At 45.8% G+C, this 23080-nt stretch overlaps 1 protein-coding gene across 2 annotated transcripts in view; it reads right to left on the bottom strand.

Moving 5' to 3' along the window:
• SDK1 (sidekick cell adhesion molecule 1) overlaps positions 1-23080 on the bottom strand; it is a 363040-nt gene that overhangs the window by 85151 nt on the left and 254809 nt on the right. For both annotated transcript variants that reach the window (XM_081965817.1, XM_081965816.1), the window contains exons 20-23: positions 21447-21545; positions 17334-17525; positions 15648-15769; positions 3412-3521 (exon numbers count right to left, since the gene is read on the bottom strand). In XM_081965817.1, coding sequence (XP_081821943.1) covers positions 3412-3521; positions 15648-15769; positions 17334-17525; positions 21447-21545 — 523 coding nt within the window. The remainder of the gene's footprint in view (positions 1-3411; positions 3522-15647; positions 15770-17333; positions 17526-21446; positions 21546-23080) is intronic.

Here is a 23080-nt window from a genome sequence, read left to right as displayed (position 1 = left end):
GCCATCTACAATGGCCTAACAGATGGACGTGGAGCAGGTACGTCCAAGCTAGCTCTGCCAATGGCCTCCGATGACTTTCTCTACCAAGCAATGTGTCTAGGCCGTTGCCAGCTTTTCTTCTTTCTTTAAAACTGGCCCTGCTCTTGTGCCACGGACACAGATACAGGGCAGGTGGCACATTCATCAACCCAGCGATCCGTGGAAAGTTTTGAATGCTGCCTTTTCCTGGTGTCAACATGCCAACGAGCCTGGGGGAATATTGGTAAGTGGTGAAGGGCCGAGACTGCAGACAGAAATCTCCGGTTTCTTACAAGCAAGGATAGAGAGGAGCGTTCTCCCTCTTTCTTCTTTCATTTTTTTCCTTTCCCCCTTTTAATCTAGCTCAGGTGTGGGCTGCTGGGGGTACGCAGGGGTTCGGGAGAACCTCTAGCTAAGATTCTGCACAGTTTGGAGAACCCCCAAATCCCACTCCTGGCTGGCCCTGCCTACCCCGCCACTCCCAGGAGTCCCCACATGGCCCGTTTTGGACGCAGGTAAGGGCAGGGCATGCGCGGAGGCTTGGGGAGGGCAAAAAAAATGGCCCTACTGGAAACAGGTCCATTCCTGGCTTCTAGAAGGTCTCCGGAGGCTGGGGAGGCCGTTTTCACCCTCCTGGAGGCTCGAGAAAAGTCTCCGGAGCCCGGGGAGGGCAAAAATGCACCCCCCACTATGGTTCAGGAGGCTGCCTAGGCCACGCGAACTATGGCCACAGCCACCTAGCAACCGGGCGAAGAACCCCCTGCTAAAATTTTTGTAGTCACCCTTAGGTGCTGCAATCGTGCCATTGTAACCTCAACTTTTTAAACGGATGGGTAAGTCTAGCTTAACGAAAGAGCGTAAAAATGCTCCAAAGCCAGAAGAATGCCTCTGAACGATCGTTATCAAAATAATTACGTACAGTCAGCACTGAATGCATCTAACACGCCTTTCCGTCCCACGGCTAGGCCAAACTACACCGAAAATCAAAAAAAAACCAACCCAATTCATTCCAATTTATGGGTTTATCTATTGTGCCTGTTTTCCTTTTGCTATCTTCTCTTCGTCCCTTTGACTTCAGTGAGACGATTTACATTACAACAGGAGCATAAATAGCCAAAAAAATAAATAAATTCTAGTCTTTACGATTTTTGTAACGTAATGCAAGATTTACATTACAAGCGGGGAATAAATAGGGAAGTCGACGGCTCCTGCTTCTGATCCGAATCTCGTCCCTTTGATCGCGATGCCATTACGAAGCGTGATTTTCCGTTTCATATTCAAAACGGGCATAGATGAAAACCGCAACATTGCACGCCATTGTTTTTATTCCTAATTCTCCGAATTCGTTAAAAAAAAACCATCTTTGTCAAAAAGATGTTACATGATACCGGGGAATGAATCTGAACACGGGGAGACATTTTCGTTGCCTCTGCCAGCATTTTGCTGAGAAATTTTTTAAAGGCCTTAATTTTAGGTCAGGGTTTAATTTGGGGGGGGGGGGAATCGGAAGCAATAAAAGAACCTACGGTCGTTAAGAAAGTAATTACATAAAAATGGGAAGGGAGAATTACACGGTACCACAATCTTGTCTATTTTTGGTATCGCACCTACAGCAAATGATATTTTTGGGAGCTTTTCTTACATTAACGATTGTTTATATAAAAAGTATGCCGGTGTGCCATTCGAGCACCATGGCATAAAAGCACTCATGATTTTGAGTTGGTGGGTTTCAGATCTGCCTGGGCTACTTTTCCAAAAGTCCCAGTGAATAAGACATTGTCAATTCTCCATAGATCAAGCATTTGTTCTTCACAATAAGCTCAATCTCCAAAGGCCAGGCAAGCTCTTTGTCAGAAATCCCAGGAAATAGGGCAGGGAAGAATGGCAAAAACATCTGAATGCTCGCTTGATAACCTAAAATTCTTGGGATCTTCTCACCATTTGTAACACCGTTGTTTGAGACTTGAATTGGTATATTGAGACCGAATGAGAATGAAGAGAGCCAGTTTGGTATTACAGTTAAGATGTTCTCCTAGAAAGCAAGAGATGGTGAGTTCTAGTCCTCCTTTAGACATGAAAGACAGTTGGGTGACTTTAAGCCAATCACCAGGAGACTGTGAGTTCTAGACTTGTCTTAGGCATGAAAGCCGACTGGGTGACATTGGACTAATTGCCAGGAGACGGTGAGTTCTAGTCCAGCTCTAGGCACACAAGCTAGCTGGATGACCTAAAGCCAACATCCCTTTTTCAGCCACCTTGGGAAAATTGGAGAAGGAAGGAGCATTCAATCTGTTTGCATTGACTTACTTATAATGTAATAAAGGCAGGACAGAAATTGAATAAATAAAAATAAATAACCCTGACCCACATCTGATTTAATACTGAAACTTCTTTTGAGTACAGCTACATGTGACAGCATCCTAAAAAGCAGAGACATCACCCTCCCAACAAAAGTGCATATAGTCGAGGCGATGGTTTTCCCAGTTGCAATGGATGACTGTGAAGGTTGGACCATAAGAAAGGCTGAGCGTCAAAGAATGGAGGCCTTTGAACTCTGGTGCTGGAGAAGACTCCTGCGAGTCCCTTGGACTGCAAGGCCATCCAACCGGTCAGTCCTAAAGGAGATCAACCCTGGCTGCTCTTCAAAAGGCCAGATCCTGAAGGGGAAACTCAAATACTTTGGCCCCCTAATGAGAAGGAAGGACTCCCTGGAGAAGAGCCTCATGATGGGAACAATGGAGGGCAAAAGAAGAAGAAGAAGGGGATGACAGAGAAGGAGGTGGCTGGATGGAGTCACCGAAGCAGTAAGCATGAGCTTCAATGGACTCCATGGGATGGTAGAGGACAGGAAGGCCTGGAGGAACATTGTCTATGGGGTTGCAATGGGTTGGACATGACTTTGCAACTAACAACAACAACATGCGATAGACATGGGAGAAGCAGAGCATCATACAATAATATTCATAATGCCGTTGGCTCCGTTTACAAAAAGAAACCACTGTCATATAAGCAAGCAACTGCGGTGCTGTTTTACCTACAAAGAAAACCCAAAATCAATTACATCGGGAGAGCTTTAAGGGGAGGGAAATTCTCAGCCGGAGGCGGGAAGTGTGAACGTATTCAGCAGCACTGTTTAGCAGGCCGCTTTGCACCTTGTTGCCTTCCCTAGATTAATTATTTTACTCCGCGGAGAATGACAATGAAAATGCACCAAGCTGAGTCATTCCAGGGCAAACTCTTCGGAGGTGCAAATTTAAGCTCTTTGGAGTAAACGTCTCCCCCCCCCCCTCCCACTGTCCCTCCCGCCGGTGCTTGGAGAGCCTAATGCTGCTCCCTGCTGCCAGCAGTGTGCCAGTAGACACAAGCAATGAATTACCAGCTGTTTTTTTTTACCTGTAATGAGTGTAAGGTGTGAGGTTTGGAATCTCCAACAACTGTGCATTTGACTCCTTCTCCACTTCGCACAAAGTGATCCACTCTTCTTCCTCTCCTATGACGCCAACCTACGGAAAGGGGAAGGGGCGATTTTATGTATTTTGAGTAGACACACACATACACACGCACACAGAGAATAACAGAGTTGGAAGGGAGCTTGGAGGCCTTCTAATCCAACCCCCTGATCACGCAGGAGACCCCATACCATGTCAGAGAGGGGGCTGTCCAGTCTCCTTTTAAACACCTCCAATGATGAAGCAACCACAACTTCTGAAGGCAAGCGGTTCCATTGGTTGATTGTTCTCACTGTTAGGAAATTTCTCCTTGGTTTTAGGTTTCTTCTTCTTTGGGGCAGCCCCTTAGATGTTGTAGCACTGCTATTATGTCACCCCATGTCCTTCTTTTCATTATACACGACATAATCAAATCCCTGCAACCGTTCTTTATATATTTTAGCCTTCAGATCCCTAATCATCTTCCTTGCTCTTCTCTGCACTCTTTCTAGAGTCTCAATATCTTTTTTTTTTTTAAATATCGTGGCAACCAAAACTGAATGCAATACTCCAAGTGTGGTCCTACCAAGACATTGTAAAATGTTATTAGCAATGTTTTTTTCAGCTCCCAATCGCAACCCAGTGTTCCCGTTAGGGTCCCTTCTATGTGTTATATTCACAAACTCAACTTGATGTTCGGGTTCCCGTCACTTCCTCCCTTCAATCCGATCGCCCAATGAATGCCAGTCGGGGGAGAGGATTTCACACACTGCTCTAAACACCTTGAAAAATGGGCAGGGCACCAACGTAGTACGGTAAATATAAATTCAATTTGGACGCGTGCGGCAAAGGAGTCATGAAGGAGCTTAGAGCCTCCAGCGGGAAGTGCCACCGAGAAGGGTGGGGGAGGAGGAAATCAAAGGAATTGGAACTGTGGCAACAATTTGAATGTTATCTTTGTTCAAATGTTGTCCTTCTGGAGCGACCAACGGAACTGCCTTGGCAGGCGCTGAGAAAAGGGGTCCCATGCGAGCGCTCAAACCAAAAGTCAGGTTTTGTAATTAGAGGAGATCATTGGTACGGTCTCGAAGGGAACAGCTGACTCAGGACATGTCTGGAATGCGGAACGATTCCTCCTTGAAAAGCCAGCTGGGTGACAGGTGGCGAGATACCTGCCTATGGGGCCCAAGAGGCCTCAGACAGAATGCCTGTGATCTGGGGATGATCATTATGTCTAGTGCACCTGGAATTTGCCCAGAGCTGTGCCACAATAGTAGACAAAGGCAGCCGAGCACATCGCCTGCTCTCCGTAGAAATGCCTAGCTAGCAAGCATCCGGAGCTCAGCTAAATTAGTTGGACACCAGGAAAAGGAACACACAATTCGCCGCCTGAGATGGAAACACAAAGAGAAAGAGAACAGAGAAAGCTTTTCCTCTGGGTTGGCAGAAGCCACACTCTCTATCTGTGAGGTGTCCCAGTTACAAGGACATCATCCTACTATCAAAAGGATCCCATGAGCTGGTGAGGTTCTCCTTAGATATCACTCAACCGCCAGGGATGTTGGCCTACAATATGAGAGAAGGGGTCTAAGATACAGATCGTCCGTCACTTACAACAGTTTGTTTGGGGACCATTCAAAGTTACGAAGGCGCAGAAAAAAGTGACAGCACTGTCCGAAGATGTCTCCATGGTCATGTGGCCGGCATGATTCAACGCCCGAAGGCACACAGAACGCTGTTCCCTTCCCACCAAAGGTGGATCCTATTTTTCTACTTGCATTTTTTATCGTGCTTTCGAACTGCTAGGTTGGCAGGAGCTGGGACAAGTCACGGGAGCTCACTCCATTACGCGGCGCTAGGGATTCGAACCGCCGAACTGCTGACCTTTTGGATCGACAAGCTCAGCGCCTCAGCCACTGAGCCACGGCGTCCCTCAAGAAAGGTTGTAAAATGGCACAAAACTCACTTAACAAATGTCTCACATTTGGGCTCAATTGTGGTCAGAAGTTGAGGACTACCCTGAGGAGGGTCTGCTAATTTCTGGGCAGAATCCCAGAAATAAACCCGGAAAAATTCATGAAGGAACACAGTAAGCTGTTAAACCACTATTGTAGTATTTTCTGCCCAGAGACGATCTCGGAAAAGTTTAAGGGGAAATAAAAAATCTGCAGCATTCAATACGATGCTCTCTACCTACCATTTATAATTTATAAGGTTTATATTTCAAAACCATCAAAATTGGGCACATCTAGGCAATCAGCCTGAATGCCGGTGTGTTTTTCCTTTTTTCTTTTTTTTTTTACAAAAGAGGCCTTAAATTGATTCAGCTGGTTTTGATTTAAAGATCAGCAAAAGCATAAAATTGCCTGAATCCCAGGTTCTTTAGTTACCAAGAGGGAGGATGATATCAAGAGGCCCACTTTATACTACGAATGAATCTTAATGGCTTTGTTGACACTGAAAATGTGTCAGATGGGAAGAAGCAGCTCCACATGCGAAGAGTGCAGTTAACTATTTTTATTGCTCAAGCTTATGACACAGGGATCTTCTCAGACTGACAGTTTGCATCTGGGAAAGGCTAGATAAGGTTCAGTAGCATTCAGGGGGGCTCAGACTTTGCCCGTTTTGTGCCTACATAAAGATTACAAGCTAATTCCCAGTTTGACTCCTCCACTTGGCTCGCCCAGTCTCTGTCCAACAATGTTGTGGCCCGCCAGAGGCATGCGGAGCTGGCAGCAGAGTCGGACAGTGAGGAGGTTGGGGAGGAACATGGGTTAGTCCTGGGGCCTGAGGAAGGCTCGGACGAGGACTCTGCATCGGAGACAGAGAAGGGGCAAGGGCCATCTGGTAGTTATGTGCTGCCTCCGGAGTCTGACATCAGTGAGGCAAAAGAACAGCGTGAGCCTGTTCCCACTGTGCGCAGAGCTTCCAGAAGGCAAGAACAATTACGACAAAAAGGGCAACTTGGGAGTAAGGCTTGGAGATGATTGGCCCCTCCCATAAGACATAAAAGAGGAGCAAACGGACGTGAGCCTTTGCAGGAAGCAACTTTGTTCATTGTGGTCGGTTCAAACTCTGAGAAACTCCGCTTGATTCTGCGCTCCATTTGGCCTTGCAAAACTAATTGGCAATTAGGTCTCTGGCAGCGTTTCAAGGGAGATAAAGGTGGGTGCTTATCAGCCTTACCCTGAAAGACTGTGGCAGACTTCTGTCGGACTCTTTACAGACTGTTTGTGAAACATTACAGGCTGTGAATGAATTCTATTCATTCCACAGCCCATAATTCATTCCACAGCCATTTAAATAAAAGTGTTTTTGGGACTAAGCATGTGATTTAGACTGTCTCTGGAAGCCTAGGTCAGAAGATACAAAATCCAACTTAATCTATTGAAATATGGGTTTGTGTGGCTAACAAACAAGCCATATTTCAATGCTTTTGATGTCCAAATTTAATGTAAATTTTAGAAATGATTTGGAAGAGAATTTTGAGAAGTATTACTTCAAGTTTTGTTATGCATCACATGTCTAGATGCCTGTAAAACCGCACAATGTATCAAAAGATATACTTGTCTTTCTACATCCAGCTTTTCATTACTATGCCCCGTTCCTGTGTGCAGTTGGAGGGAAATGAAAAATTAATTCTAATATGTTTTAATGGACCTTTTAAGAAGCACATCATGTGGCTTCCTCTGTAAATCAGGATGATGGCATTACAAGGTCAAAAACATCTTGACCTGCATGAGATAAGGCACATATAACTTCATTTTCCCTTCACATAAAGTGGAATGAAACAGACTGAACACACTGATATTTTTTTTTAAAAAAAATAACTAAAGATTTGGAGAACCTGGTAGTTTTCACTCAGGGGAAAATCAGATAGGGAAAAAAGAAAGATAATAGGAAAAATTTATGAGCATTCCAAAAAGAAAAAAAAGAACAAAGGAAGGAAAAAAGAATGAAAAATTATAGAAAGACATCTTGTTTTCCCCAAAGTAAGATTATCCGGAAGCAATTTTTTTTAGCCGGCCCTTTCCAGAAATCCTGGAAAGTTTAACAGGAATCCATCTTAATATGTTTGGGTCAGCCCTATTTATTTTATTGGATCTGCATTGAGTATTCAACAGTGGAATGGGCTACATGTTACTTCTGCCCCTTTTTTTTCCAGGTCCAGAATCTAGAACAGTTTTACCCCATTCAGATATTTCAGAATTCCCTTCGTCTATTGCAAACACTGCATTTCTTCTATTTGTAAATTGATTTGTTTGATAAACTGCATTCTTATTGCGATGAATCACATGGACTTTGACAGCTTCCCTAGACATCAACAGCTGGGTTTTGACCAGTGGCTTTGAGTAGTATTTTTGATTGCTGATGTAGCTTTGGGAATGGGTTTAGATTTTGAAATGAGAGGAACTTTCTCCACAATCTACTAGCAATAATACAGCCACCCACACATTGCATGCCTATCTGTCTCCATCCATCCATCCATCCATCCATCCATCCATCCATCCATCCATCCATCCATCCATCCATCATCTATCATCTACCTACCTACTTATCCATCATCTATCCATCTGTATGTCTGTCTATCTATCCATCCAGCCATCCAGCCATCATCTATCTACCTACATACCTACTTATCCATCCATCATCTATCTATCTTTCTATCCATCCATCCATCCATCCATCCATCCATCCATCCATCCATCATCTATCATCTATCTTCCCAAATAACTACTTATCCATCCATCATCCTATCTATCTATCTATCTATCTATCTATCTATCTATCTATCTATCTATCTATCTATCATCTATCTATCTATCTATCTATCTATCTATCTATCTATCTATCATCTATCTATCTATCTATCTATCTTTCATCCATCCATAAATCCACCCATCCATCCATCCATCCATCCATCATTGATATAACCTCCCTACCTTACAAGAACGGACTCTAGGCACCGTACAACAATCAAATAAGAACAACAATGATGTAAATATGAACATTGTATGAATATTTTTAAAAATCAATATTGAAAACTAAGATACATTAACAAAGAAAAGGCATAAGCCACAGGCAGGGAAAGAGTGAAGAAATCCTTAGTGGACCCTGAAGTTGACCCTGATCTTCATCTGAAGATCTTGTAGGATCCCTGGAAGCCCCCGTTATGCCCGGTCACATAACCAGGTCTTGAGAGACTTCAGGGACATGAACAGGGATGGAGCTAACCTGACTTCGAGGTGTGGGAAGAATGTTCCATGATTCATTATATCAATAAACTAGAAAATGATGCTGTAGATGATTTTGAGATTCATAGTTTGGCCCCCTGCCCAGAAAACCTGTTAATTCATGACAGCTGCAATTCTATCCACATCAACATTGGAGTGACACTCTTAATTCTCAGTAGACTTTTCTACTTGAGTCATGATGTTGAGCTGGCCAAATTCCTGACCATCTCGATGACCTGATAGGGGAGACCAGAGCGAAGTCCTGCAGATTTCATATTTATGGACTAGCAAACTCGGGAAATCTTGTCCTTTTCAGTCACTCCTGGAGAAACTTGAATCTGGGCGTTCTCCAAGTTATCCTCTCCGAGTGCCATCTGTCATCTCCCCCGAAATGATGGAGTTCATTTACTGCTGATGAAAAGGGCTGCTTTAGCACAGTCAGAAAGCATCCTTGCGCCGTCTGTTTCGAGTTAGGAGGAGGGAGGGCAGAGGGTGGGGGAGAGAAGGACGGAAGCGAGCATCCACAGCCAAGCCAAAGGATGCTTAAGAAGAGAGAGATTCATTCTGCAAAGCCAGCTTTAATGATGATTGGAAAGAGACTGGGTTTCCATGAGAGGAAACCGAGCAACAGGCATCCTAGTTAACGAGAAGCATCCAGCTGCCATGTTTTGGCCCAAGGAGAATCGGCTGGAAGAATAATACTAGCTTTATGTTTTCTCCTTAAGGAAGGATATCAAGGTCCGTGTGAGCAAGCCTGCTGGTGAATGGATTCCTTTGCTTAGCTGTCTTGCTTTCTGGCAGATTTTCACTGCTCTGTTTAACGGAGATGTTCAGAGGAGTTGCAGCAGGAGCTCTAGGCTGCGGGATGAAGGGTCTGGCACCTTTTTTCAGCACACTCTCCCCTTCCTGGACCCTTTTCTGCTCCCAGGCAGATGAATTTCTTCTCTCCAATTTCCTCTAATGGTAAAGGTTCCCCCCTTGCACATATGTGCTAATCGTTCCTGACTCTAGGGGGCAGTGTTCATCTCTGCTTCAAAGCCAGAGCCAGGCCTGTCCGAAGACGTCTCCCTCTTCATGTGGCTGGCATGATTCAATGCCGAAGGCGCATGGAATGCTGTTACCTTCTCACCAAAGGTGGTTCCTATTTTTCTACTTGCATTTTTTACGTGCTTTCGAACTGCTAGGTTGGGAGAAGCTGGGACAAGTAACGGGAGCTCACTCCGTTACGCAGCGCTAGGGATTCGAACCGCCAAACTGCCAACCTTTCTGATTGACAAGCTCAGCGTCTTAGCCACTTGCTCCAGCTTCTGCCAAACTAGCAGTTCAAAAGCACATAAAAATGCAAGTAGAAAAATAGGAACCACCTTTGGTGGGAAGGTAACAGTATTCCATACGCCTCTAATGTTTAGTCATGCTGGCCACATGACCACGGAGACGTCTTCGGACAGCGCTGGCTCTTCGGCTTTGAAATATAGATTAGCACCTCCCCCTAGAGTCAGGAATGACTAGCACATATGTGCAAGGGGAACCTTTACCTTTACCTCTGTCTCATCAGTGATCAACCATCTTTTCTGATGCATGCATTTCACTCCCATCACTCCCAAATCCCTCTAGATTTTGAGGTTCTTCTATAAAATTTTCACTAGACTGCTGGCATTTGGGAGAGGTTTCTTTTTTTAAAACCAATGCTTATTTTTAATTATACTTGAAATGAAAAGGGAAGTTTGGGATAGCAATTGAGCCTGTCTTCTAAGCTTTAGAAGCCTGCACATATTGTCCCCATAAATCGGCATCAGACTACAAAACATAAAACGAGAACAATCCCGGAGAGAGTTATATATTGAAGATTAGCAGTGGATCATGGCAGAAGCATTTTCATTTATCCTTTACATTACGGGATATTAAATAGGTTTTCATGTTGCGTTTCAAAAAGTCTATTTTTTAGGAGTTAAACAGAGGGGCCGACCCGAAAAAAATGTTAGAACTGTTAGGACAAAAACTCTTTTTAAGTCCTGTTGTTTGTTCGGGTTTTTTGTTTGTTTGTTTCTAAAACAAACACCCACCCAGATGCCAATTTTGATCCTGTCTAATGAAGCATAATAAAAGCTTTCAATCTGTGACCCACAAACAATTTCCAAGGATATTGCAGGCATCTCCATTCAGAACGACAAAGAAGTAAAAAAAACAAAAAGCAGCTCTAAAAATGAGACTTTGCAAAGTACCAGAAGAGATGTGAAATAAGAAGAGAGAGAATTGAAGCTGTTCAGTCTAGAGCCTGGGTTATAACGATCAAAAAATAAACAAAAGAGCAGAATTGGAAGGGACCTTGGAGGTCTTCTAATCCAACCCGCTGCTCAGGCAGGAAAAATGGTACCATTTCAAATGAATGGTTGTCCCATGTCATCTTCAAAACTTCCAGTGTCTTCTTTTCTGTGGGAAACGGGTCTAAATGGCTCTTTAGGTGTTTAAGATTGCCTATCCCTGAACTAGACATACCCAGTTCCTCTGTTTTGATCATCCAGGGATGCGTTTTAGGAGTTGAAATGTTCCTTTAAAAAAAATCGGGTCAATTTCCACCCCAAATCCGTTCTCCGTAGGAGTGATTAATCATTAACATGCAGGAACATCCTAGGCAGATGTTTATGGCAGATACCAAGCAAACGCTTCTGCAGGCAATGGAATCGTTGTCCACCAGAAGAACAGAAATCAGAAAGGAGATCAACATCCTTGGTGACCATTCCAGAGTTGCTCCCCTAACACAAAGAAATGAAAAGCTGAGTGCAAATGCCAAATATGGCATTTGTTGGAGTCACGGCCATCTGAAAGGCTTCTTGGAACTGCAGAGAGGGATTGCAGCTGGAAACGGAGGAGAATTCCATCAAGGGAGAGGCAGCGCTTTGGAGCTTTATTTTCTGCATGGACATCTCTTATTTATGTTGGGAATCTAGGAAGAATGGACAGGTAGGATCTGCAGGTCTGGTTAGAAACAGGCTCCTCAACTGTTGTCCAAACTACGCATGAGGAGTAGGACAAGGGTGCTTAGTGACAAGGATGGAGTATGTGAGAAAAGGGAAGGAGGAAGGAAGGAAGGAAGGAAAGGAGGGAGGAAGAGTAGATAGGAGGGAGGGAGGGTGAGAGGAAGAAAAGGAGGCAGTCAGGGTAGATAATAATAATAATAATAATAATAATAATAATAATAATAATAATAATAATAATAATAATAATAATAAAAAATTATTTCTTAGCCGCACCCTCTCCCGAAGGACTTGGGGCGGCGTACAATAAAACACATAAAAAACAATATGGACAATACACATACAGAATAAACGAACACGCGTACACGCGTACATGGAGGAGGTATGAAGATAAGAAAAGACAGTTAAAACATAGTTTAAAATCCCCTAATAAAAGTCTAAAAGTCACAAAAATTAAAAAACCCGTCAGGAGCAGTGTGAACTAACTATGGTTGAGATAGAGGGAGGGATGAAGGAAGGTACAGAGGAAAGAAGGAAGGAAGGAAGAAAAGGAAAGAAAAGAGAAACTTGGTTCCCAGATGAAAGGTCTGATTGGCAAATGAGAGAGCAGAAGACAGTTGCAAGACTTCATATTAAACCTAAGAAGGACCCTGAGATGCTATTTACGGGGATCCGAAGATGGGAAGGAAGGGCCACAATTGGACTGACGGAAGAAAACAGGAGGGATGGTTTTCGGCTGCAGAACAAGAGGACGGAAACCAAGAAGGATATTTCTGAGCCGGAGGGGCGAAGAGGATTTCTCAGAGAGCTGAGAATTGTCAAAGCTATCTGGCTCCAGCATTAACCGCCGAGTTGGGCATCTGAAAAAGCCCATTGTGGAAGGCCAGACATCCACTTCTGCTTTTCAGATCCCCTAATTTAATCCCCCTGACATTCTGTTTAGCATAAAAACTCCCCTAACAGAGGCTAAACTCAGATTTCGCCACCCAGGAGGAGATCAATTCCTTGGATTTTGAATGAGGCACCCCCACCCCCACCCACCCACCCCCGGTGCAGTTTTCATGGTGCTGACTTTCTCCCAAAGACCTGCAAAGAGCTGTTGTGCCTGGAGACACTTTCACTTTCTGCTCTTTTATGCTGATTATGAAAGGCCCAGTTTTCTTGGAAAATCGGATCTTCTCCTCCGTTGCAAGCTTATCCTCTGATTTCTCTGGAGACGACATAAATCTTCCCGCAAGCTTGGAGGGAGGACCCGTTTCCAAGATCAAACATGGTGCAATATGCTGCCCTTCTCCAGCACTTGAAGACCTAATTAATTGCAGCACAGAGACTTTCGGAGAGGATAATTTTTTTCTACCTTCTGGTATTAAGAGCGATGTTTCTCAACTTTGACTCCTTGAAGAAGAGTGGACTTAATCGCCTAACGGAATAACGGAGTCGGAAGGGATCTTGGGGGGCTTCTAGTCCAACCCCCTGCTCAAGCAGGAAACCCTTTCATACAAACGGTTGTCCAGCTCCAGTTTTCGAGCACCCACAATGTCTGAAGGCAAGTTGTTCCACTGGTGAATTGTTGTTGCTGTCAGGAAATTCCTCTTTAATTCCAAGTTGCTTCTCTCCTTGATGAGTTTCCACCCATTGCTTCTTGTCCTGCCCTCAGGTGCTTTGGAGAATAGCTTGACTCCCTCTTCTTTGTGGCAGCCCCTGAGATATTAAGGTAAAGGTTCCTCTTGCACTTATGTGCTAGTCGTTCCTGACTCTAGGGGGCGATGCTCATCTCCGTTTCAAAGCTGAAGAGCCAGCACTGTCCAAAGATGTCTCCGTGGTCATGTGGCCAGCATGGCTAAACGCCAAAGGTGCATGGAACGCTGTTACCTTCCCACCAAAGGTGGTCCCTATTTTTCTACTTGCATTTTTTACATGCTTTCGAACTGATAGATTGGCAGAAGCTGGGGCAAGGAGCTCACTCTGTTATGCGGCACTAGGGATTCGAACTGCCGAACTGCCGACCTTTCTGATCGACAAGCTCAGCGTCTTAGCCGTTGAGCCACTGCGCCCCAGCTTAAGAGCAACTTTAAGCCAAAAAGAGAAAAGTAAATTTGGAAAGGAAGAGGGGCCCAAGAGGAGAAGCTGGACCAACCCTTGAGGTGTCTCCTTGCCTTTCCTTGCCCTCCACTCCCAAACTCAGAGGGGAGAACTTTCTTTTTGACAATGAAAGCTGACATGAAAGACATAAAGGGGCAAAGAACCCCAGGCTCCATTGCAGAGTTGACCATTTTATCTATGGTCCTACCAGCACACTGAAGGTTAAAAGGGCCTTGCCATGCAAAACATCTGCCAGGCATGCATTGACCTCCTTCTGACACGAGCTCTTACAGGTTACACAGAGATGTGTGAAGTGTTAACCAGCTGCTGGCAGGCATAAACGAGTGGGATAAAAAAAGTATACTAGTGGGGGGGCCATTAAAACAAAAAAAAAGGCAATAGACAAAGGTGAGTCCAGGCAGACTCCAAGGGATGAAAGAGAAACAGGCTTGAGCTGGTGGCATTTATTCCGCTTGGAATAAATGTATTATACACTAAAATTCCAAAATCCCAGCCCCAAACATTATTAAACTAATAAAAAATGAGAGCCATGGAGCCGTTGGGTAAGCTTCATAAAATCCCAAATACGTTTGTTATAAATATAGGTCTTTGCAGCCCATTTTAGCTCTATCGGACGTGTTTCTACTGCATTCTCTCTCGAGAACGGACTCGGTAATGATCAGAGAGCACGGTGAGTATCTTCCATCCCGCATCATAATAGGCAACCATTAATATCTTGAGTTTAGAGCAGAAATGTGTACTCAGTGAGGATTATTATAGAGAAGTGGTACTTTCCTGCAAGAGGGAAACAGTAGCTAAAGAAAGAAAAAAGCGGCCCAGTCAAGATCACAGAATGTTTCTTCAACAAAACGCTTGTTCATGTCATTAATCGATTTCTCTGGAAGGCGAATATGGCTACCAAATTCACACAATCCCAAGGTGGCGTGCATCAAAATCAATCCCCAGGTCAACACAGCAAAGGAAAAAGGGAAATCAACAGAAAATAAAACAAAACCCGTAAACCCTTCAAACAACCCATCCATCGTGGAATCTACTTCCCAAAAGGGAAAACGGTTTGCATCAAATTGTCAATCATTTGTCAGTGGGATGCTTTGGCTGTTTCACATGCACATGTGAAAGAAGGAGCTGTGGATTAAAAGAACGTATTTTAATTCACTGCCAGCTAGCGCAGTGGTTAGAGTGCAGTACTGCAGGCTACTTTTGCTGACTTGCCGGCTGCCTGCAGTTTGGTAGTTCGAATCTCACCAAGGCTCTTGACGTCCTTCCGAGGTTGGTGAAATGGGGACCCAGATTGTTGGGGGCGAGAGGCTGACTCTGTAAACTGCTTAGAGAGGGCTGGAAAGCAGTGTAAAGTGGTATATAAGTCTAAGTGCTATTGCTTCCTTTCTTTCTCTCCCTCCCTTTCCTTCCTTCCTTCCTTCCCTCCCTCCTTCCCTCCCTCCTCCCTCCCTTCCTCTCATTTCCATCTCCTCCTTTCCTCCTTCCCTCCCTCCCTCCCTTGCCATGGTGGCACAATGATTAGAATATTTCTAATTCTGCCTACTGCCAGAAGTTTGATCCTGACTGGCTCAAGATTGACTCAGCCTTCCATCCTTCCAAGGTTGGCAAAATGAGGACCCAGATTGGTGGGGGCAATATACTGACTCTATAAACTGCTTAGAGGGGGCTATAAAGCCCTGTGAAGCGGTGCATAAATCTGAATACTTTGCTATTGCTACCCATGGATCGAGAGAAAGAATTTGACACTTTCTTCCCCCTAGAAATCTACCTGCAAATGTGCTTCCCGACTTTGCAAATGAAGCCAATTACAGATTAATTCGAGCTGCTAAACTGATTAGGATGGCTGCAAACTGACACATTAAGGTGGATCTTTTTTTGTTTTTACATACCTGGCCCTCCACTATCCATTTAGAGACGGAGGTCTTGCCATCATATCCAGGGCGGAACTGAAGGGTTGCAGATCGAGGGCTGATGTTTGAGATGACCAAATTGGAAGGCGCCCCAGGAAGTTCTGTAGAAGCCGACAGGTGGAATAAAAAGAAGGAAAGGGTCAAGAGTTCGGAGCGGAAGAACAATATTTGGACTTCTCCCTCTATTTCACAAGGCAGAATGGACGTCCTGAGAATCCACCCCACCCCACATCCTTTCTCCAAAAGAGTGGTCCCTCACTTGCCTCTAGGGAGATCCCTTCTCTTCCCATCCAGCATGATGCCTCTTCATTAGACAGCTGCACAATTATTGATTTTGGAATTAAAAGTCATCTCCTGCGGGCACCGGAAAGCCTTCCCTATCTTAGCAAGCCCCCATCTCAACATAAGTGACCCTTAGTGGGGAGCCAAATTGCCTCGAATGGTCCTGCTTAAAACGTAATTTCGAAGGTCAGGCTAAATAATTAATCCATGATGCCGGAGTCCTGCTCTTTGTATACATCAGTGCTGGAGTCCTGCTCTTTGTATACACCAGGAGTGAGACTCCAAAGATGTTTGGGGACAAAGCATCACATTTCACAGGGAAGATAAAAGCTGGGTGGCCATTTTTGATGAGGCAGGAAAAGAGAGGGGGCCGCGAGCCAGATTCGTCCATCTCGTTTCCTATCTTTCTTTTTCTAGCTTGTTAAGATTCCTTGCCTTTCGTCCCTGTTTACATTTCTACAGAAGTAAAGGTAAAGATTTCCCCTCGCACATATGTGCTAGTTGTTCCCAACTCTAGGGAGGGGGGGGTGCTCAACTCCATTTCAAAGCCGAAGAGCCAGCGCTGTCCAAAGATGTCTCCGTGGTCATGTAACCGGCATGGGGGGGGGGAGTTTTGCCAGCTGGTCAAAAGGTTAGCTCTCACCTTCTCTCTCTCTCTCTCCCTCCCTCCCTCCCTCCCTCCCTCCCTCTCTCTCTCTCTCTCTCTTGATGCCTCCACACCAGTGGTGGGTTGCAGGTGGTACGCCCCAATACGGGCGTACCGGTGCTTGATGGGAGCACCAAGTACCATTCCGGTATGGTGCTCTGGAGGGCCCACCCGCCTGCCCGCTCTCCTTACTGGTATTTGAACGGTTCGGAGTTTTCATGCACTTGCATGGAGCATATGGCTCCTGCATAGCGCTCCGCCGAGCAGCTGGAGCATTGCGGGTGGTAAGTGCACATGCGTTTGCTCCGCGCATTGTGGTGGACGCCCAGCCCGGTTGTACCGTACTAGTTGCAACGGGATCCGGAACCCACCACTGCTCCACACATCCCGTTTTTGGCCTCCAGAAGGTGGGTGGAGACGGCGGGTAGGTGGGGTGATGTGGGCGGGGCAGCCTTGTGGTCCTGTACGGGCCAGATTAATGGCTTTGGTGGGCCGTACCCGGCCCCCGGGTACGGCCCACCAAAGTTTGAGGACCCCTGTTTCTAGTCCAACCCCCTGCTTAGGCAGGAAACCCTACACCCTGTGATTAATTGTTCTCACCGTCAGGAAATTTCTACACCCTATTCCCCCACCCCCCAAGTCGTTCTTGTGTTCCAGAACAAACCCTTTCGCCATTTCAACTCAATGAAATGCAATCTGGGCATTTCTGGAGCCTTTCCAAATGCCGCTTGACTGACCTGGGGGAACTCCGGATGAGATGGTCGATGAAGTGACCAGGCCGGTTCCCTTTGCTGTCAGAGCTGCTACCTCGATGGTGTAAGTGGTGAGAGAAGACAAGCCCGTGATTTTGTACTCGAGGGTTGTGTTAGCTAGAGTCCGAGCCAGGCGAGATTCGTTCCTGCTGTAGACCTCCCAGGAGATTTGATAGCCTGGAGGAAAAAGAGGAGGAAGCCATGAAACTCGGCTGATACCATCGGAAGCATCTTCTAAAGGGTGTCCCAGGGGCGCTCGGTTAAAGGGCATCTCCCAGAACTCAGAAAGGAGCTCCTGAGGTTTTCATTACTTCAGCTGAAGGGGAAAATGCTTCCATTTAAGGAAAATCTTCTCGGTAATGAGAAGCTATCAGAAAACCGGTCTTCTGCCAGGTTCTTTGATTTGCTACCTTGAGGAGCCTCAAAAAAACAAACAAAAGGAGAAGCCATCTCTCTCAACAGTATTTGTAGCCTTACAACTACGGACACCTCTTGAACTTCACCGCTTGGATGGTCCTCTTGGCATCAGGAAAAGTCAGGGATGGGATTCAGCCGGTTCGCACCGGTTTGGGCTAACCGGATGGTAATTTTAATCTGGTTCACCGAACCGGTAGTTGCAAGGACCAGCTGACTCTACCCACCACACCACACCCCTCCCAGGAGTCTCCACACGGCCCGTTCATCATGCCAGGTAAGTGCGGGGCCCGCGTGGAGGTTCTGGGAGGATGAAAAATGGGCCTACCAGAAGTAGCTCACTCCGTTACGCGGCGCTAGGGATTCGAACTGCCAAACTGCCGACCTTTCTGATCGACAAGCTCAGCGTCTTAACCCCTGAGCCACTATGTCCCTTGTATGTCCCTTGTCCCTTGTATTGTGGTGTGAGCGAATAAAAGATGGGACTCGATTGGATCTCACGGTCTCGTCTCTGGGTTGGTCCCGACAGGGAAACACGGATGCAAAGACAGACAGAAATGTTCTCTTTGATGAGAACCAATTGGCCCAGGGGAACGCACTGCAAAGTCAGAAAGAGGGGGAAATGCCTTTGTTCTGTGTCGCTGCCCTAACGTAAACACTTACACGCCTGGCAAATCATTTTATCTTGTCATTCCGAGCTATGTCAGGCGAAGCCATTATCCCGATGCGCTGAAGAACCTAACTCTCCACCCCGCTTACCTATTGTGGACTTCTGGGGCAAGATTCTATTAATGCTTTTCTCTCTTTCTCTCTCCCTGCTTCCGTCAACCTCCACAGGGCCCTGATTTTTTTCCCTCTCAATTCTTCTTCTGATTTTACTTGTTCTCTTCTCTCTCTGCTACTCAACCTTCCGCCACCACTTCATTCACCCTGGAGCTCTTTTATGAACCTTGCTGGTGATCGTGCCCCCGGAGCGCCTGGGGGAAAAATACAGGCTTGATTGCATCTTCCTTGGTGATTAGGCCTGGGGGCAAGACAAGACAGATCCTCTGGAAGTGAGGTGGGGAAGAGCACAGGTAAAAAAAAAAGCATCAAGCTTAGTGACAGTGGCACTTAGTGACTGACTTGCTTGCCCAATTGTGATTGCTAAGCACAAGAAAGGCTGAGCGCCAAAGAACGGAGGCCTTTGGACTCTGGTGCTGGAGAAGACTCCTGCATTGAGTCCCTTGGACTGCAAGGCCATCCAACCGGTCAGTCCTAGAGATCAACCATGGCTGCTCTTTAGAAGGCCAGATCCTGAAGAGGAAACTCAAAGACTTTGGCCACCTAATGAGAAGAAAGGACTCCCTGTAGAAGAGGCTCATGCTGGGAAAGATGGAGGGCAAAAGAAGAAGGGGACGGCAGAGAAGGAGGTGGCTGGATGGAGTCAATGAAGCAGCCGGTGTGAGCTTCAATGGACTCCAGAGGATGGGAGAGGACAGGAAGGCCTGGAGGAACGTGGTCCATGAGGTCGCGGTGGGTCAGACACGACTTCGCAACTAACAACAACAACAACAACAAATGAATAAGCTGATGAAAGCATGTTTTTAACCTTCCTAAGGAGGTGTGAATCCCTATCAGGTTCAAGAGATTCTTCAGCACTCATCCAAGCATCACGTGACCATGTCATAATACCCTGGCACCATGTGGTCAAGCAAGTAGATTGGTCGTTGATACTTCAACAGTAGCATCAGCAGGAGAAAGCTTTGAAGCTGGAAAAAGGAAGCGTGAACTGACAGGCAGAACTAAGCTTGCAGAAGGAGTCTCAGTGTCCAATGAATGGGGCAGATAAAAAGAATCAGGAAAGGCAAATTAGTGAAGTCTTCCTTCTTTTGAAAAAGAAGCTAACTTCAAAAAAAATTATGGAATGTGACCGATGAATGGCCAAAAGTACTGAAGAGACGGAGAAGAACAAGTTCGACTCAAATGAAAGCAGTAAAGAAGTTTTCCTTTATGCACTGGCCTTAGTAGCTTCTTTGTGAACGGCCGTGTAACTGAAACGGATGACCTCAGGAGCTTCGGAAATAATTTTCTGTTGATCTGGACTAAATTCTGGACGAGAGAGCTGTACATCCAATCAGAAACTGTCCGCCTGCATCCAGGCCCTCATAAATCAGAATTTATCGAGGGAACGAGGAAGACACTGAAATTTGCAATGGGCAATTTACCAAAAACTGGCTTGTTCCCTCCGGTGCCCCTGTATTTTCCTCTTATTCCATGGGTTAGATTTAAAGACAAAGTCACAGTAAATGACACCTTTGCAGCAAAGTGACGAAGGAGGAATCTCCTAGGAATTCTAAGCTATCTCTGCAGCATTATCCAAACCACCTCGTCCTTCGCAAGCAGCGAATGGTTTTTGTCACTTCTACTCTGCCAGCCTAAAGATTCCTCACAATTTTCCAGCAGTGACCATAGCAGGGGAGCAAAATCTGCAAGATGGCATCATGATCGATGCCCTAACCAACAACTTTCAGACATCGATCTGGTCTCCTAAAGCTTGACTGCTACATTTTTAGACCGACATTATATCACAAATAAAAAGGGATTATGGTGCCTCCTTTTTGGGACAGTGGAGTGAGTTTTCTACATGTGGTGGAATCTCCAACTAGATCAGAGGGAGGGGTTAAGAGGGGCCCAAGCTGTCCCTGTTTCCCTGAAAGTAAGACCTCCCCGGATAATAAGCCCAATTGGGCTTTTGAGCGCATGCACTAAAATAAGCCATCTCCCCAAAATAAGCCCTCCTGGAAAATATTGTAACACAGCAGCAGCTATGAGGTGACCATGCTCGCCACCTCCTGCACCTCAAAAATAAATAGACCTCCCCAAAAATAAGGCCAAGCGCTTATTTCAGGGGTCAAAAGAAAATAAGACCCTGTCTTATTTTCAGGGAAACACGATGGAGTCCTTGCACTGCAGAAAGTGGCACAAGTTGACTTCCACCATAATCCCCTGAGACTTCTCTCGCCATTTCCAAGGGAATGAAGTTCGTCTGGCGAGATTTAGGTCCGAGGAAAGCAACTAATGAACCATTCAAGAGTATTACAATGTTCTGACAATAGTGGCACAACGAATGGGTTTTATGTTCTGAATCTCGCCAAAATGGAGAAGTAGAAGGGACCTTCTCAGTCCTACCTACGTGTTTGCGAAAGAATCTGAGGGACATGTTTGCTCAACAGAGAAGCGACTCAACAAGCTGTTTCCCCACTTTGGAGAGTAAGGCAACATCTTACACACCTCGGTGTGAATTTAGGCAGCCCTCTAATCTCAGAAGGGTGGTAGAAGAGCAGAAAGCAAAGTATGTACCTTTGGTGGTGGTGGTGGCAAGGCATGATATTGAGGAAGCTCAAAGCTGGTGTAGATGTGCTTTCTCCCACAGATTGCTGTTGGCGAGCTCAATTATTGTCAAATAGCGGCAACTGGTCCTCATATATCTCCAACTGCTCTTTGGAGGACTTCTCCGCTCCAGAGAAGTTCAAAGCCAAGATCTTAACATTTTCTCTCAGCCAGAGGCTCTTCACAAACACAAGTTCCCCTGAGCAGAACAATTTCCCCAGCCTTCCTTTCTCCTACTTTTGCGAGGCCAATTGCCCCCTCAGTGGTTTTCTTTTGTGAGGTGTTTTCTGACACCACTTTGCTGATACTTGCCTGTAATAATGCCATTTTTCTCAACGGGTTCTTGCCAGCTGACCTTGAGCGAAGTGTCCAGAATCTCTGTGAAGCTCAGGTGCCCCACCGTTCCTGGTGCTGGCAAAAACAAAAACAGCGACAACAACAAATAAACCCTGTTAACAGGAAAAAGCTTCTTTTATTGGGGATCAGATTCAGGTCAGCGGTTTGAGGATTGAAGAAATAAAAGAGCCAGCAGCCGAGGGCTAACCGAGAGTGAGAAACTGAGAGCTGTCAGAAATATGGAGGTGCTAAAGATGATTGCGCTTATCTCGCTGGTACGGATGCTTTTAGTCACTTCCTCCCAGCTGTTCACCAAAGGGACTGGGGTGGAATTTGACAGCACAGATTTATAAATAGAAAGAGGAATGGTCTTCTCTGAGGTTGGGAAAAAGGAGGGAGGTTAGGAAAACCCAGTGGATTTTCTCCATTATTTGGAAGTGACTAAGTGTCAAAGCACAGCTAAATGAAAGCATCTCAGAATGCCAGCGTTTGGGAGGGACCGCGGAGGTCTTCTAGTCCAACCCCTTGCTCAAACAGGAGACCCTAGGCCACTTCAGACCAATGGGTGCATCTCTTCTTCTTCATGAAAGGATGCTTATCAGAAGAACGAAAACTGCTCTGTTCCAGCAAACCTAAAGAGAGCTGAGATCCTAAAAATGGAAACATTTAACGGTGGCCATTTCTGTAACACTTGTGTTGCTTTTTCACCTTCAATGAAGTGGTGAAGAAGCCCTGAGAGGATTCTTGTGGTTGGCCGTAATCAGTTGTCCAGAGTCTAATCTTATTTTGGCTGGGTGGATTGCGCTCTTGGTTGCTCTTTGACTCAACAACCGTTGGCCATCTTTCCTGTAGATCAGGAGTCTCCAACCTCGGCCTCTTTAAGACCTATGGACTTCAATTCCCACAACTTCCCCTGGAGTGGGGGAGAGAGAGAGAGAGATGGAGAGAAAGAGGTAGGGAGAGGGAGAGAGAGGGAGGGAGGGAGAGATATGGAGAGACAGAGAGAGATGGAGAGACAGAGAGAGGGAGAGGGAGAGGGAGGGAGGGAGAGACATGGAGAGACACAGAGAGAGATGGAGAGATAGAGAGATGCAGACAGATAGAGAGAGGGAGAGACGGGGGGAGGGAGGGAGAGGGAGGGAGGAGGGAGGAAGAGAGAGAAGGGGAGAGCTAACCTTTTGACCAGCTGGCAAAGAACAAAAGAAACCCAGCAGTAGCCAAGAATAACTGGCTTGGAGCCATGCTAGTTAGATGGATGTCCAAAATGCCGGATCAATAGCGCTGGTTTAATGTGCAGTCAGAGGAAGTTCTGAAGGCTTCAAAGCTGACCGATGTCTCAGGACCTTAATCCAGAGCAACCATCTACCCTGGCCACTCTGGATTTCAGTAAAACCGTGTAAAATTAAGTGGTGCAACAAGCCTTCCTTGGTTATCAGATTAATCCCTTTTCTGGGTCCACGGAATAGAATAGATCCGAAGCTCAGCTAAAGGGGTCGTTCCTTCCTACCTATAAGACCCGAGATCAAAACAAGCCACTTTTATGAACACAGGGCCATGGCGGCAATGAGATCCTTCCTTGACCTTGTTAATTGGGTTGTGTGAACCCAGAC

Source organism: Natrix helvetica (genome assembly GCF_964273705.1).
Source record: "Natrix helvetica genome assembly, chromosome: 13".
Classification (NCBI taxonomy): Eukaryota; Metazoa; Chordata; class Lepidosauria; order Squamata; family Natricidae; genus Natrix; species Natrix helvetica.
Note: the sequence above shows the minus strand (reverse complement) of the source record. Positions and strands in the feature narration are given on the sequence as shown.